The 14,324-nt window shown below is 43.3% G+C and overlaps 1 protein-coding gene across 1 annotated transcript in view; it reads right to left on the bottom strand.

Annotated features, from left to right (window-relative positions):
* Positions 1–2,797: 2,797 nt before the first annotated feature.
* Positions 2,798–14,324, bottom strand: part of BATF3 (basic leucine zipper ATF-like transcription factor 3) — a 33,365-nt gene continuing 21,838 nt past the window's right edge. The window contains exon 3 of the mRNA XM_069767891.1: positions 2,798–3,233. Within this exon, the coding sequence (XP_069623992.1) occupies positions 3,045–3,233 (189 nt within the window). The 3' untranslated portion in view covers positions 2,798–3,044. The remainder of the gene's footprint in view (positions 3,234–14,324) is intronic.

Below are 14,324 nucleotides of genomic sequence, written 5' to 3'. Positions count from 1 at the left end.
ATGCACGCAGGGGAGAAGGATGGGGGAGCCGTGAACGCAGGGGAGAAGAATGGGGGAGCCGTGAACGCAGGGGAGAAGAATGGGGGAGCCGTGAACGCAGGGGAGAAGGATGGGGGAGCCGTGAATGCAGGGGAGAAGGATGGGGGAGCCATGCACACAGGGTGGGAGGATGGAGTATAAATATGGAGTATAAATACTAGGCCCTACAGGGGGGACACAGTGTGAGTGGACAGTGTGAAGAGGGGGCCGGTATAGAAAGGAGAGGTCAGTGTGAAGAGCATGTACCATAAGAGGGACAGTGTGGGGGTCATATTTTGTGCAGACAATATAGTGAGGGGCAATTTTTTATTCCGGAGCATTATAATGACACTTGTATCTTTAAGGGCATCTTGTGGAGACTTTCTGCAAAAGAGCGGAAAAGATGGAAGTCTGCAGAGACGGCTGTGGCTGAGAAAACTCATCATGGGATCTGGACAAGATGAAGAAAAGAAGAAAGGCTCCAGAGACGACGTCGTCTATAAGGTACCTGGATGTAAATGTTATTTGTGATACTAACTAATTCTCATGTTTTTATTTATGTTAGGAGCCATTTTTCCGTTCGCCTCAGGCAGCAGAGAGGCTAGGTTCACCCCTGAGGGCGGCTAATATAGAGGGCAATCTGGCTAGTCTATCCGGCCCCGAGGCTCTGGGGGCCACCTGGCCAGATTGCCCTCATGTGCGGCAGGCATGGAGCAATCCCTGCAGCTCCGCTGCCTGCAAGAGAAAATGGCAACGGATCTGCAGGGAATGGATGCTTCCTGCTTCCTTTCTCACACAGACAGCAGTGGCTCAGCTGAATGACATCATCATTCCGCGCTGCGGCTGTGCGAGACAGGAAGCTGCCGCACACTGGCTTCTGCACACTCATGCCTGGAAGGTAGCTGCAGCTGTGCAGGACCTCAATCACCCCCTGAACAGGAGGTAAAGAATGGTCTGAATGTGACGGATTGTTTGCAGAGTAAAGAGGGAGACAGGGGCAGCAGTCAGAGACTAGAAGCAGTGATTTACTGACTGTGACCCCCGGAGCTTTGTGTTCTCTGGTCAGTGCAGGATTTTCATCCACACACAGCAGGGACCAGAGAGTTCAGAGCTCAGGAACACAGTCACTAAATCACTGGGTCTATTCTCTGACGGGACTCCAGTCATCACTGCAGTATCAGATCCAGGCTGGGACCGACCCCTGAGCCCATCCCCCAGTGAAGACTTTTTCACATATACTGTATCTGTTGCATTAAACACACATATAAGGGTATGTTTCCACTGTCAGTAAACTCTGCGGATTGGACGCTGTGTACATCCGCAGCATCCAGTCCGCAGCTCCTGATGTTACAGCATAGTGCATGAGATTTCAAGGAATCCAATGTCCACTATGTATGCAGCGGCACCCGCAGCTTCCCTGCAGAGACGGACATGCGGCACATCTTTCTAGACCGTAGCATGTCTATTTATCTTGCGGAGACGCTCAGTCTCCACAAGATAAATATCACAGTCCAATGTATAGGATGCGGTGATTCCGCATGTGTTCAATGAACACATGTGGAAGCATCACTCGTACAAAAGCCGGCAGCGCTTTGGACCGAGCGGACATGTGCTGCATCCAAAGCGCTGCCGATTCCTGACCGTGGAACCATACCCTTATACATTAATGTATACTATGTCACATATGCAGTAGACACAGGTGTTTATTATACATGGGCATATTCTACAGTATATATATATATATAAATATATATATATATATATATATATATATATATATATATTAGCTTTGTCGCCTTTAAAGAAGGGGGGGCCCAAACACATTTCCTGCACAGGGGCCCCAAGCTGTCTGTGTCCGCCCCTGAGCTCAGACAAATATTGCAGTTATAAATGTTCCTATTGGAAAGTAAGAAAGATCTCACGGATGGATGCTTGTTAAAGGGAACCTGTGACCTGAATTTGGCGGGACCAGTTTTCGGTCATATGGGCGGAGTTTTCAGGTGTTTGATTCATCCTTTCCTTACCCGCTGGCTGCATGCTGGCCCCAATATTGGATTGAAGTTCATTGCCTTGCGCAGGTGTGTACTACGGAGGACATAGAATGAACTTCGTCTTCTGATCTTCAGCCACGGCTCCGGCGCAGGCGTACTTTGCTCTGCCCTATTGAGGGCAGACAAAGTACTGCAGTGCGCAGGCGCCGGGCCTCTGACGTTTCCGGCGCCTGCGCACTGCAGTACTATCCTCTGCCCTCAAGAGGGCAGAGCAAAGTACGCCTGCGCCGGAGCCGTGGCTGAAGATCAGAAGAGGATGTCTTGTAATGAAGATGGGAGGCGCCGCAGCGGACCAGAGACGCCCATCCGACCGGACCAGCAGCGGAACCGCCCCTGGGTGAGTATAATATAACGTCTTTTTCTCCTTTTTCAGGTAACATCGGGGGCTTATCTACAGCATTACAGAATGCTATAGATAAGCCCCTGATGCCGGTGGGCTTACCTCACCCGCGATTTTCGGGTTTTATCAAAATAAAGCCCAATTACAAAAATTATTTTTTGCCAAAAATACGTGCATTTAAGTAAGAAAAAAATGTCCCCAAAGATGGACAAATCCTTTAAGCTCTGAAGTCTGCCCCCCAGTAATGGATGCAGGTAGAGCCATTGTTATCATTTGATGCTTTGTCTATGCAGCTCTGTGTCGCAAAAAAAACAGATCTCATCATAACTCTATAAGGACGTTAGAAGGACCTAAAAATGATGTTCAAAGAAAGAGATTCACTTTCAGGTCAATTTTAGATCAATTATATATTCAGAATATTAACTTATTACAATACTATTAAGTAGAAAGACATAAATTAGACGGTAGTAATCATCCAGAGGACAACTCCCATGTTACACCACAACATGGAGGGATTCACATGACATCCTGAAACCTTCAGAGTGTATTTCTAATCTGGAGCTTAAATCCATAAGAGGAACTTCATCAAAGGAATATTTCCGAGGAAGGAATAGTCTTGGTATATGGATGAGATATCATCGGGGCAAGCAGCTGGTCACAGCATCTGTCACTCTAGGCACAGTCACAAAGTTCACCGGGCAGTGGAGATACGGACATATCTGTTCATGGTCCTTCAGAATCTGACTTAAATGTTTGAGTTCATCGGTGAGTTTCCCAATCTCCTTTTTCAATGAAGAGTTTTCTTGCTCCAGACCTTCATATTCCTGTCACATGCAAGAAATCATATATTTTATATTACATCAGCCAGTGTACAGTTGCAAAAAAAAAAAAATCCCCTCCTCCCGTTTATAAACATTTTGCCATTTGAAAAAAACCAATGAAACTAAAACAATTTACAGACAACAAATATAACAAGCGGTTTCTCAAAATTCTACACAAAATACTAATTTTATTGACTACTGCAGTCTCATAGTCATTCATCCCGTCATGACAAGAGTCTCCAGCACTTATTAGAGCTCATCTAGCTGTTATGACTTGCTGTAAACATGATGCATAACCAGAGACCAGCATCTGGTAGCATCCCTGAGAGATCTTAGTCTGTTTCTTATGAGCAATGGCCTCCAGGTTACTAATATCATACAGCATGTATGTAAGTACTTGGACAAGAATGCAGTAATTAACCAGAGCCAGCATAGGTATGTGGCAAACAAGTCATACAAGACTAATCTAATTTCCTTCTATGATGGAATCACTGACTGGGTGGATCAGGGAAATGTGGTAGGCATAGTATATCTCGACTTCAGTAAAGCATTTGATAAAGTATCTCATACTATCCTTATTGACCAAGTATGGGATTGACAAGACTACGGTTAGGTGGATTCATAACTGGCTCAGTGATCGTACTCAAAGAGCGGTGATAAATGGTTGCATATCCATTAGGAAGAATGTTTCAAGTGGAGTACCACAAGGCTCTGTCCTAGCCCCAGTATTGTTCAACAATTTTATAAATGATCTACATAACAGAACTGAAGGTAAACTAATCAAATTTTCAGACGATGCAAAACTAGGAGGTATAACGAACACTAGGGAAGACAAAGGATTCAGAAAGATCTAGATAAGCTTGGGCAGCGTCTAATAGAATGGTATTTAACAGGGAGAAATGCAAGATTCTACATCTCGGCAAGAAAAACAAAAATTACATCTATAGAATGGGAGGAATAGAACTAAGCAACAGCACGTGTGAAAAAGACTATACTAATAGATCACTGGCTGCACAAGAGTCAACAGTGTGATGCAGCAGCAAAAAAAGACAAACACAGTTCTAGGATGTATAAAGAGAAGCAAAGATTCTAGATCAAGTGAAATCATTATCCCCTCTACTCCTCCTTGGTCAGGCTTTATCTGGAATACTGTATCCAGCTCTGGGCAACACATTTTAAAAAATACATTGAAAAACTGGAGCAAGTTCATAGTAGAGCTACCAGGATAGTGAGCAGACTGCCAACTATGTCCTAAGGAACGGTTAAAGGATCTGGAAATGTTTAGCTTGCAAAAAAGAAGGCTAAGAGGAGACTTAATAGAGGTCTACAAATATCTGAAGGGATGTCACAGTGTAGAAGGATCATCTTTATTCTCATTTCCACATGGAAACACAAGAAGTAATGGAATGAAACTGAAAGGGAGAAGATACAGATTAGATATTAGAAAAAAAACGTTTTGACAGTGTCAGGTGATCAATGAGTGGAACAGGCTGCCACGAGAGGTGGTGAGTTCTCGTTCAATGGAAGCCTTCAAACAGAGGCTGGACAGACATATGCCTGAGATTGTTTAGTGAGTCCCTGATCAGGGAGTTGGACACGATGACCCTGGAGGTCCCTTCCAACTCTAACATTCTGTGACTCTATGATTCCATGAATATTCTTCTTGTCTGGCTGGTGTCTGGTTATGCATTATATTTGTAGCAAGTTATAACAGCCAGAGGTGTTCTACTAAGTATGCTTTTCATGGAGTCATGAATAATTCTGAGACTGCAGTAGTTATAAGTGACTTTTTGTTATATTAGTATTTTTTTAGCTATTGAAATTGTTATTGTTCCATTGTAAACAGCAGAAAGTTTGTATAGATTCCTTTTACAGTTAAGTCCATATATATTTGGACAGAGACAACATTTTTCTAGTTTTGGTTATAGACATTACCGCAATGAATTTTAAGCAAAATTCAGATGCAGTTGAAGTTCAGACTTTCAGCTTTCATTTGAGAGAATCCTCATTAAAATTGGATGAAGGGTTTAGGAGTTTCAGCTCCTTAACCCTGTTTTTAATGGGACCAAAAGTAATTGGACAATTGACTCCAAGGATATTTCATGGACAGGTGTGGGCAATCCCTTCGTTATATCATTCTCAATTAAGCAGATAAAAGGCCAGGAGTTGATTTGAGGTGTGGTGCTTGCATTTGGAAGGTTTTGCTGTGAAGTAAACATGCGGTCAAAGAAGCTCTCCATGCAGGTGAAACAAGCCATCCTTAAGCTGTGAAAACAGAAAAAACCCCTCCAAGAAATTGCTACAATATTAGGAGGGACAAAATCGACAGTTTGGTAAATCCTGAGAAAGAAAGAAAGCACTGGTGAACTCATCAATGCAAAAAGACCTGGGCGTCCACGGAAGACAACAGTGGTGGATGATCGCAGAATAATCTCCATGGTGAAGAGAAACCCCTTCACAACAGCCAACCAAGTGACCAACACTCTCCAGGAGGTCGGTGTATCAATATCCAAATCTACCATAAAGAGAAGACTGCATAAAAGTAAATACAGAGGGTTCACTGCACGGTGCAGCCACTCATAAGCATCAAGAATAAAAAACATCTAAAAAAGCCGCACAGATCTGGAAGAACATTCTTTGGACAGATGAAACCAAGATCAACCTCTACCAGAATGATGGAAAGAAAAAAGTATGGCGAAGGCGTGGTACAGCTCATGATCCAAAGCATACCACATCATCTGTGAAACACGGCGGAGGCAGTGTGATGGCGCGGGCATGCATGGCTGTCAGTGGCACTGGGTCACTAGTGTTTATTGCTGATGTGACGCAGGACAGAAGCAGCCAAATGAATTCTGAGGAATTCAGAGCCGCCATACTGTGCGCTCAGATCCAGCCAAATGCAGCCAAACTGATTGGTCGTCGTTTCATACTACAGATGGACAATGACCCAAAACATAAAGCCAAAGCAACCCAGGAGTTTATTAACCCCTTTACCCCCAAGGGTGGTTTGCACGTTAATGACCGGGCCAATTTTTACAATTCTGACCACTGTCCCTTTATGAGGTTATCACTCTGGAACGCTTCAATGGATCCCAGTGATTCTGACACTGTTTTCTCGTGACATATTGTACTTCATGACAATGGTAAAAATTCTTTGATAGTACCTGCGTTTATTTGTGAAAAAAACGGAAATTTGGCGAAAATTATGAAAATTTCGCAATTTTCCAACTTTGAATTTTTATGCAATTAAATCACAGAGATATGTCACACAAAATACTTAATAAGTAACATTTCCCACATGTCTACTTTACATCAGCACAATTTTGGAACCAAAATTTTTTTTTGTTAGGGAGTTATAAGGGTTAAAAGTTGACCAGCAATTTCTCATTTCTACAACACCATTTTGTATAGGGACCACATCTCATTTGAAGTCATTTTGAGGGGTCTATATGATAGAAAATACCCAAGTGTGACACCATTCTAAAAACTACACCCCTCAAGGTGCTCAAAACCATATTCAAGAAGTTTATTAACCCTTCTGGTGCTTCACAGGAATTTTGTGAATGTTTAAATAAAAATGAACATTTAACTTTTTTTCACAAAAAATTTAATTCAGCTCCAATTTGTTTTATTTTACCAAGGGTAACAGGAGAAAATGGACCCCAAACATTGTTGTACAATTTGTCCTGAGTACGCAAATACCCAACATGTGGGGGTAAACCACTGTTTGGGCGCATGGCAGAGCTCGGAAGCGAAGGAGCGCCATTTGACTTTTCAATGCAAAATTGACTGGAATTGAGATGGGACGCCATGTTTCGTTTGGAGAGCCCCTGATGTGCCTAAACATTGAAATCCCCCACAAGTGACACCATTTTGGAAAGTAGACCCCCTAAGGAACTTATCTAGAGGTGTGGTGAGCACTTTGACCCACCAAGTGCTTCACAGAAGTTTATAATGTAGAACCGTAAAAATAAAAAATCATATTTTTTCATAAAAATTATCTTTTCGCCCCCAATTTTTTATTTTCCCAAGGGTAAGAGAAGAAATTGGACCCCAAAAGTTGTTGTACAATTTGTCCTGAGTACGCTAATACCCCATATGTGGGGGTAAACCACTGGTTGGGCGGATGGGAGAGCTCGGAAGGGAAGGAGCGCCGTTTGACTATTCAATGCAAAATTGACTGGAATTGAGATGGGATGCCATGTTGCGTTTGAAGAGCCACTGATGTGCCTAAACATTGAAACCCCCCACAAGTGACACCATTTTGGAAAGTAGACCCCCTAAGGAACTTATCTAGAGGTGTGGTGAGCACTTTGACCCACCAAGTGCTTCACAGAAGTTTATAATGCAGAGCCGTAAAAATAAAACAAACATTTTTTTCCCACAAAAATTATTTTTTTAGCCCCCAGTTTTGTATTTTCCCGAGGGTAACAGGAGAATTTGGACCCCAAAATTTGTTGCCCAATTTCTCCTGAGTGCGATGATACACCATATGTGGGGGGAACCACTGTTTGGGCACATTAGAGGGCTCGGAAGGGAAGGAGTGCCATTTGAATGCAGACTTAGATGGAATGGTCTGCAGGTGTCACATTGCGTTTGCAGAGCCCCTAATGTACCTAAACAGTAGAAACCCCCCACAAGTGACACCATTTTGGAAAGTAGACCCCCTTAGGAACTCATCTAGATGTGTGCTGAGCGCTTTGACCCACCAAGGGCTTCACAGAAGTTTATAATGGAGAGCCGTAAAAATAAAACAAAAATCGTTTCCCACAAAAATTATTTTTTAGCCCCCAGTTTTGTATTTTCCCGAGGGTAACATGAGAAATTGGACCCCACAATTTGTTTTCCAATTTGTCCTGAGTGCGCTGATACCCCATATGTGGGGGGGAAACCACTGTTTGGGCGCATGGGAGGGCTCGGAAGGGAAGGAGCTCCATTTGGAATGAGGACTTAGATGGAATGGTCTGCAGGTGTCACATTGCATTTGCAGAGCCCCTAATGTACCTATACAGTAGAAACCTCCCACAAGTGACACCATTTTGGAAACTAGACCCCCTAAGGAACTCATCTAGATGTGCTGTGATAGCTTTGAACCCCCAAGTGTTTCACTACAGTTTGTAACGCAGAGCCGTGAAAATTAAAAAAAAAAATCTTTCCCCCCAAAATTATTTTTTAGCCCCCAGTTTTGTATTTTTCCGAGGGTAAGAGGAGAAATTCGACCCCAAAAGTTGTTGTCCAATTTGTGCTGAGTGCGCTGATACCCCATATGTTGGGGGTAACCACAGTTTGAGCGCATGGCAGAGCTCGGAAGGGAAGGAGCGCCATTTGGAATGCAGACTTAGATGGAATGGTCTGCAGGCGTCACATTGCGTTTGCAGAACCCCTAATGTACCTAAACAGTAGAGACCCCCCACAAGTGTCCCCATATTGGAAACTAGACCCCCTAAGGAACTCATCTAGATGTGTTGTGAGAACTTTGAACCCCCAAGTGTTTCACTACAGTTTATAACGCAGAGCCGTGAAAATAAAAAATCTTTTTTTTCCCCACAAAAATTATATTTTAGCCCCCAGTTTTGTATTTTCCCAAGGGTAACAGGAGAAATTGGACCCCAAAAGTTGTTGTCCTATTTGTCCTGAGTACGCTGATACCCCATATGTTGGGGTAAACCCCTGTTTGGGCACACGGAGAGCTCGGAAGGGAAGAAGCACTGTTTTACTTTTTCAACGCAGAATTGGCTGGAATTGAGATCGGAAGCCATGTCGCGTTTGGAGAGCCCCTGATGTGTCTAAACAGTGGAAACCCCCCAATTATAACTGAAACCCTAATCCAAACACACCCCTAACCCTAATCCCAACGGTAACCATAACCACACCTCTAACCCTGACACACCCCTAACCCTAATCCCAACCCTATTCCCAACTGTAAATGTAATCTAAACCCTAACTGTAACTTTAGCCCCAACCCGAACCCTAAATTTAGCCCCAACCCAAACTGTAGCCCTAACCCTAGCCCTAACCCTAGCCCTAACCCTAGCCCTAACCCTAACCCTAGCCCTAACCCTAATGGGAAAATGGAAATAAATACATTTTTTTTAATTTTTCCCTAACTAAGGGGGTGATGAAGGGGGGTTTGATTTACTTTTATAGTGGGTTTTTTAGCGGATTTTTATGATTGGCAGCCGTCACACACTGAAAGACGCTTTTTATTGCAAAAAATATATTTTGCATTATCACATTTTGAGAGCTATAATTTTTCCATATTTTGGTCCACAGAGTCATGTGAGGTCTTGTTTTTTGCGGGACGAGTTGACGTTTTTATTGGTAACATTTTCAGTCACGTGACATTTTTTGATCGCTTTTTATTCCGATTTTTGTGAGGCAGAATGACCAAAAACCAGCTATTCATGAATTTCTTTTGGGGGAGGCGTTTATACCGTTTTGCGTTTGGTAAAATTGATAAAGCAGTTTTATTCTTCGGGTCAGTACGATTACAGCGACACCTCATTTATATCTTTTTTTATGTTTTGGCACTTTTATACGATAAAAACTATTTTATAGAAAAAATAATTATTTTTGCATCGCTTTATTCTCAGGACTATAACTTTTTTATTTTTTTGCTGATGATGCTGTATCGCGGCTCGTTTTTTGCGGGACAAGATGTCGTTTTCAGCGGTACCATGGTTATTTATATCTGTCTTTTTGATCGCGTGTTATTCCACTTTTTGTTCGGCAGTATGATAATAAAGCGTTTTTTTTTGCCTCGGTTTTTTTTTTCTTACGGTGTTTACTGAAGGGGTTAACTAGTGGGCCAGTTTTATAGGTCGAGCCGTTACGGACGCGGCGATACTAAATATGTGTACTTTTATTGTTTTGTTTTTTTTATTTAGATAAAGAAATGTATTTATGGGAATAATTTTTTTTTTTTTCATTATTTTGGAATATTTTTTTTTATTTTTTTTTTACACATTTGAAAAATTTTTTTTTTACTTTGTCCCAGGGGGGGACATCACAGATCGGTGATCTGACAGTTTGCACAGCACTCTGTCAGATCACCGATCTGAGAGCAGTGCAGGCTGCTTCACAGTGCCTGCTCTGAGCAGGCTCTGTGAAGCCACCTCCCTCCCTGCAGGACCCAGATCCGTGGCCATCTTGGATCCGGGTCTTGAACAGGCAGGGAGGGAGGTAAGACCCTCGCAGCAACGCGATCACATCGCGTTGCTGCGGGGGGCTCAGGGAAGCCCGCAGGGAGCCCCCTCCCTGCGCGATGCTTCCCTGCACCGCCGCCACACCGCGATCATCTTTGATCGCGGTGTGCCAGGGGTTAATGTGCCGGGGGCGGTCCGTGACCGCTCCTGGCACATAGTGCCGGATGTCAGCTGCGATAGGCAGCTGACACCCGGCCGCGATCGGCGGCGCTCCCCCCATGAGCGCCGCCGATCGCGCTGGACGTACTATCCCGTCCATGGTCATGGGGGCCCACCCCACCTCGACGGGATAGTACGTCCGATGTCAGAAAGGGGTTAAAGCAAAGAAGTGGAATATTCTGGAATGGCCAAGTCAGTCACCTGATCTCAACCCAACTGAGCAGCATTTCACTTGTTAAAGACTAAACTTCAGACAGAAAGGCCCACAAACAGCAACTGAAAACCACCGCAGTGAAGGCCTGGCCGAGCATCAAAAAGGAAGGAAACACAGCGTCTGGTGATGTCCATGAGTTCAAGACTTCAGGCAGTCATTGTCAACAAAGAGTTTTCAACCAAGTACTAGAAATGAATATTTTATTTAAAATTATTGAATCTGTCCAATTACTTTTGGTCCCTTTAAAAACAGGGTGGCACATGTTAAGGAGCTGGAACTCCTAAACCCTTCATCCAATTTTACTGTGGATTACCTCAAATGAAAGCTGAAAGTCTGAACTTCAACTGCATCTGAATTGTTTTGTTTAAAATTAATTGTGGTAGTGTTTATAACCAGAATTAGAAAAATGTTGTCTCTGTCCAAATATATATGGACTTAACTGTATATCCTCACACCCCAGACCTTAATCTGTGGTGAGAGACATGCCTATTTCTGGCTATAAAAAGGTGGGAACAATAGAGGGCTGGATCAAAGAGGCTAAAAGTGTTCCTCTGCCTAATCTTTGGGCCATGAGTCTTCGGCCAACCTTTATCCAATGGTGATAATTAGAGAGGTTGTCCGATACTTTAATATTGATGTCCCAACTCTATTGTGGCCGCGACCAGATACTGCACATCCACTATTCAAATCAATAGGGGACGGATGTTCGGTGACCAGCTGTTTCCACTATTCCATTGACGCAGCTGCGCACTTCAGTTCTGTAACTGAGCAGTTCCGGCTGCTTCCGATACCAGGAACAGCTGATCGGGTGAGTCGCCCTATGCCCCACCCCCACTGATCAGACATTGATGACCTATCTTAAGGGTAGGCCATAAGTGTTAAAGTACCGGATAACCTGTTTAACCCCTTCGCGACATGCGTCGTACTAGTACTGCGCTGCCGGCACTGCATTAGTGCCAGCAGCAGTACTAGTACGGCGCACCGATCACCGCGGTCTCGCGCTGAGCGCCGTGGTGATCGGGTGCGGGGGTCAGCTGTATATGACAGCTGACACCCCGCAGCAATGCCCACGATCGGCGCTATCGCCGGGTCATGAAGTGACCTGGCTAGCCGGCGCCTGCTGAGAGCAGGCGCTGGAAAGCCAGCTAAACTGCATGTCAGATCGTTGATCTGACAGTGTGCTATGCACAGTGTCAGATCAACGATCTGATCTAATACAGAGATGTCCCACCCTGGGACAATGTTAGAAAGTAAAAAAAAAAAAAATAGAATGTGTAAAAAAAAATAAAAAAAAATCCCCCCCCCCAAAAAAAAAAAACATTTCCCAATAAATCCATTTATTTATGTAAAAAAAACAAAAAAAACAATAAATGTACACATATTTGGTATCGCCGCGTCCGTAACGACCCGCTCTATAAAACTGTCCCACTAGTTAACCCCTTCAGTGAACACCGCAAAAAAAAACAAAAAAAAAAAAACAACGCTTTATTATCATACAGGCGAACAAAAAGTGGAATAACACGCGATCAAAACGACGGATATAAATAACCATGGTACCGCTGAAAATGTCATCTTGACCCGCAAAAAAAAAGCCACCATACAGCATCATCAGTAGAAAAATAAAAAAGTTATAGCTCTCAGAATAATGCGATGCAAAAACAATTATTTTTTTATATAAAATAGTTTTTATTGTGTAAAAGCGCCAAAACATAAAAGAAATTACATAAATGAGGTATCGCTGTAATCGTACTGACCCGAAGAATAAAACTGCTTTATCCATTTTACCACACGTGGAACGGTATAAACGCCCCCCCTAAAAGAAATTCAGGAATTGCTGGTTTTTGTGCATTCCGCCTCCCAAAAATCGGAATAAAAAGCGATCAAAAAATGTCATCTGCCCGAAAATGTTACCAATAAAAACGTCAACTCGTCCCGCAAAAAACAAGACCTCATATGACTCTGTGGGCCAAAATATGGATAAATTATAGCTCTCAAAATGTGGTGATGCAAAAACTATTTTTTGCAATAAAAAGCGTCTTTTAGTGTGTGACAGCTGCCAATCATAAAAATCCGCCAAAAATACGCTATAAAAGTAAATCAAACCCCCCTTCATCACCCCCTTAGTTAGGGAAAAATAATAAAATGTAAAAAAATGTATTTATTTCCATTTTCCCATTAGTGCTAGGGTTAGGGCTAGGGTTAGGGCTAGGGCTAGGGTTAGGGCTAGGGTTAGGGCTAGGGTTAGGGCTAGGGTTAGGGCTAGGGCTAGGGTTAGGGTTAGGGCTAGGGTTAGGGTTGGGGTTAGGGTTTCAGTTATAATTGGGGGTTTCCACTGTTTAGGCACATCAGGGGCTCTCCAAACGCGACATGGCGTCCGATCTCAATTCCAGCCAATTCTGCTTTGAAAAAGTAAAACAGGGCTCCTTCCCTTCCGAGTTCTCCTGTGTGCCCAAACAGTGGTTCCCCCCAACATATGGGGTATCAGCGTTCTCAGGACAAGTTGGACAACAACTTTTGGGGTCCAATTTGTCCTGTTACCCTTGGGAAAATAAAAACATAGGGGATAAAATATCATTTTCGTGGAAAAAAAAATATTTTTTATTTTCACGGCTCTGCGTTATAAACTGTAGTGAAACACTTGTTGGTTCAAAGCTCTCACAACACATCTAGATAAGTTCCTTGGGGGGTCTAGTTTCCAATATGGGGTCACTTGTGGGGGGTTTCTACTGTTTAGGTACATCAGGGGCTCTGCAAATGCAACATGACGCCTACAGACCAATCCATCTAAGTCTGCATTTCAAATGGCGCTCCTTCCCTTCCGAGCTCTGCCGTGCACCCAAACAGTGGTTCCCCCCAACATATGGGGTATCAGCGTTCTCAGGACAAGTTGGACAAAAACTTTTGGGGTCCAATTTGTCCTGTTACCCTTGGGAAAATAAAAACATAGGGGATAAAATATCATTTTCGTGGAAAAAAATTTTTTTTTTATTTTCACGGCTCTGCGTTATAAACTGTAGTGAAACACTTGTTGGTTCAAAGCTCTCACAACACATCTAGATAAGTTCCTTGGGGGGTCTAGTTTCCAATATGGGGTCACTTGTGGGGGGTTTCTACTGTTTAGGTACATCAGGGGCTCTGCAAATGCAACATGACGCCTGCAGACCAATCCATCTAAGTCTGCATTTCAAATGGCGCTCCTTCCCTTCCGAGCTCTGCCGTGCACCCAAACAGTGGTTCCCCCCAACATATGGGGTATCAGCGATCTCAGGACAAGTTGGACAACAACTTTTGGGGTCCAATTTGTCCTGTTACCCTTGGGAAAACAAAAACATAGGGGATAAAATATCATTTTCGTGGAAAAAAAAATATTTTTTATTTTCACGGCTCTGCGTTATAAACTGTAGTGAAACACTTGTTGGTTCAAAGCTCTCACAACACATCTAGATAAGTTCCTTGGGGGGTCTAGTTTCCAATATGGGGTCACTTGTGGTGGGTTTCTACTGTTTAGGTACATCA

This window comes from Ranitomeya imitator, chromosome 5 (assembly GCF_032444005.1).
Source record: "Ranitomeya imitator isolate aRanImi1 chromosome 5, aRanImi1.pri, whole genome shotgun sequence".
Classification (NCBI taxonomy): domain Eukaryota; kingdom Metazoa; phylum Chordata; class Amphibia; order Anura; family Dendrobatidae; genus Ranitomeya; species Ranitomeya imitator.
The sequence above is the reverse complement of the archived record's forward strand: the minus strand, read 5'-3'. Positions and strand labels throughout refer to the sequence as shown.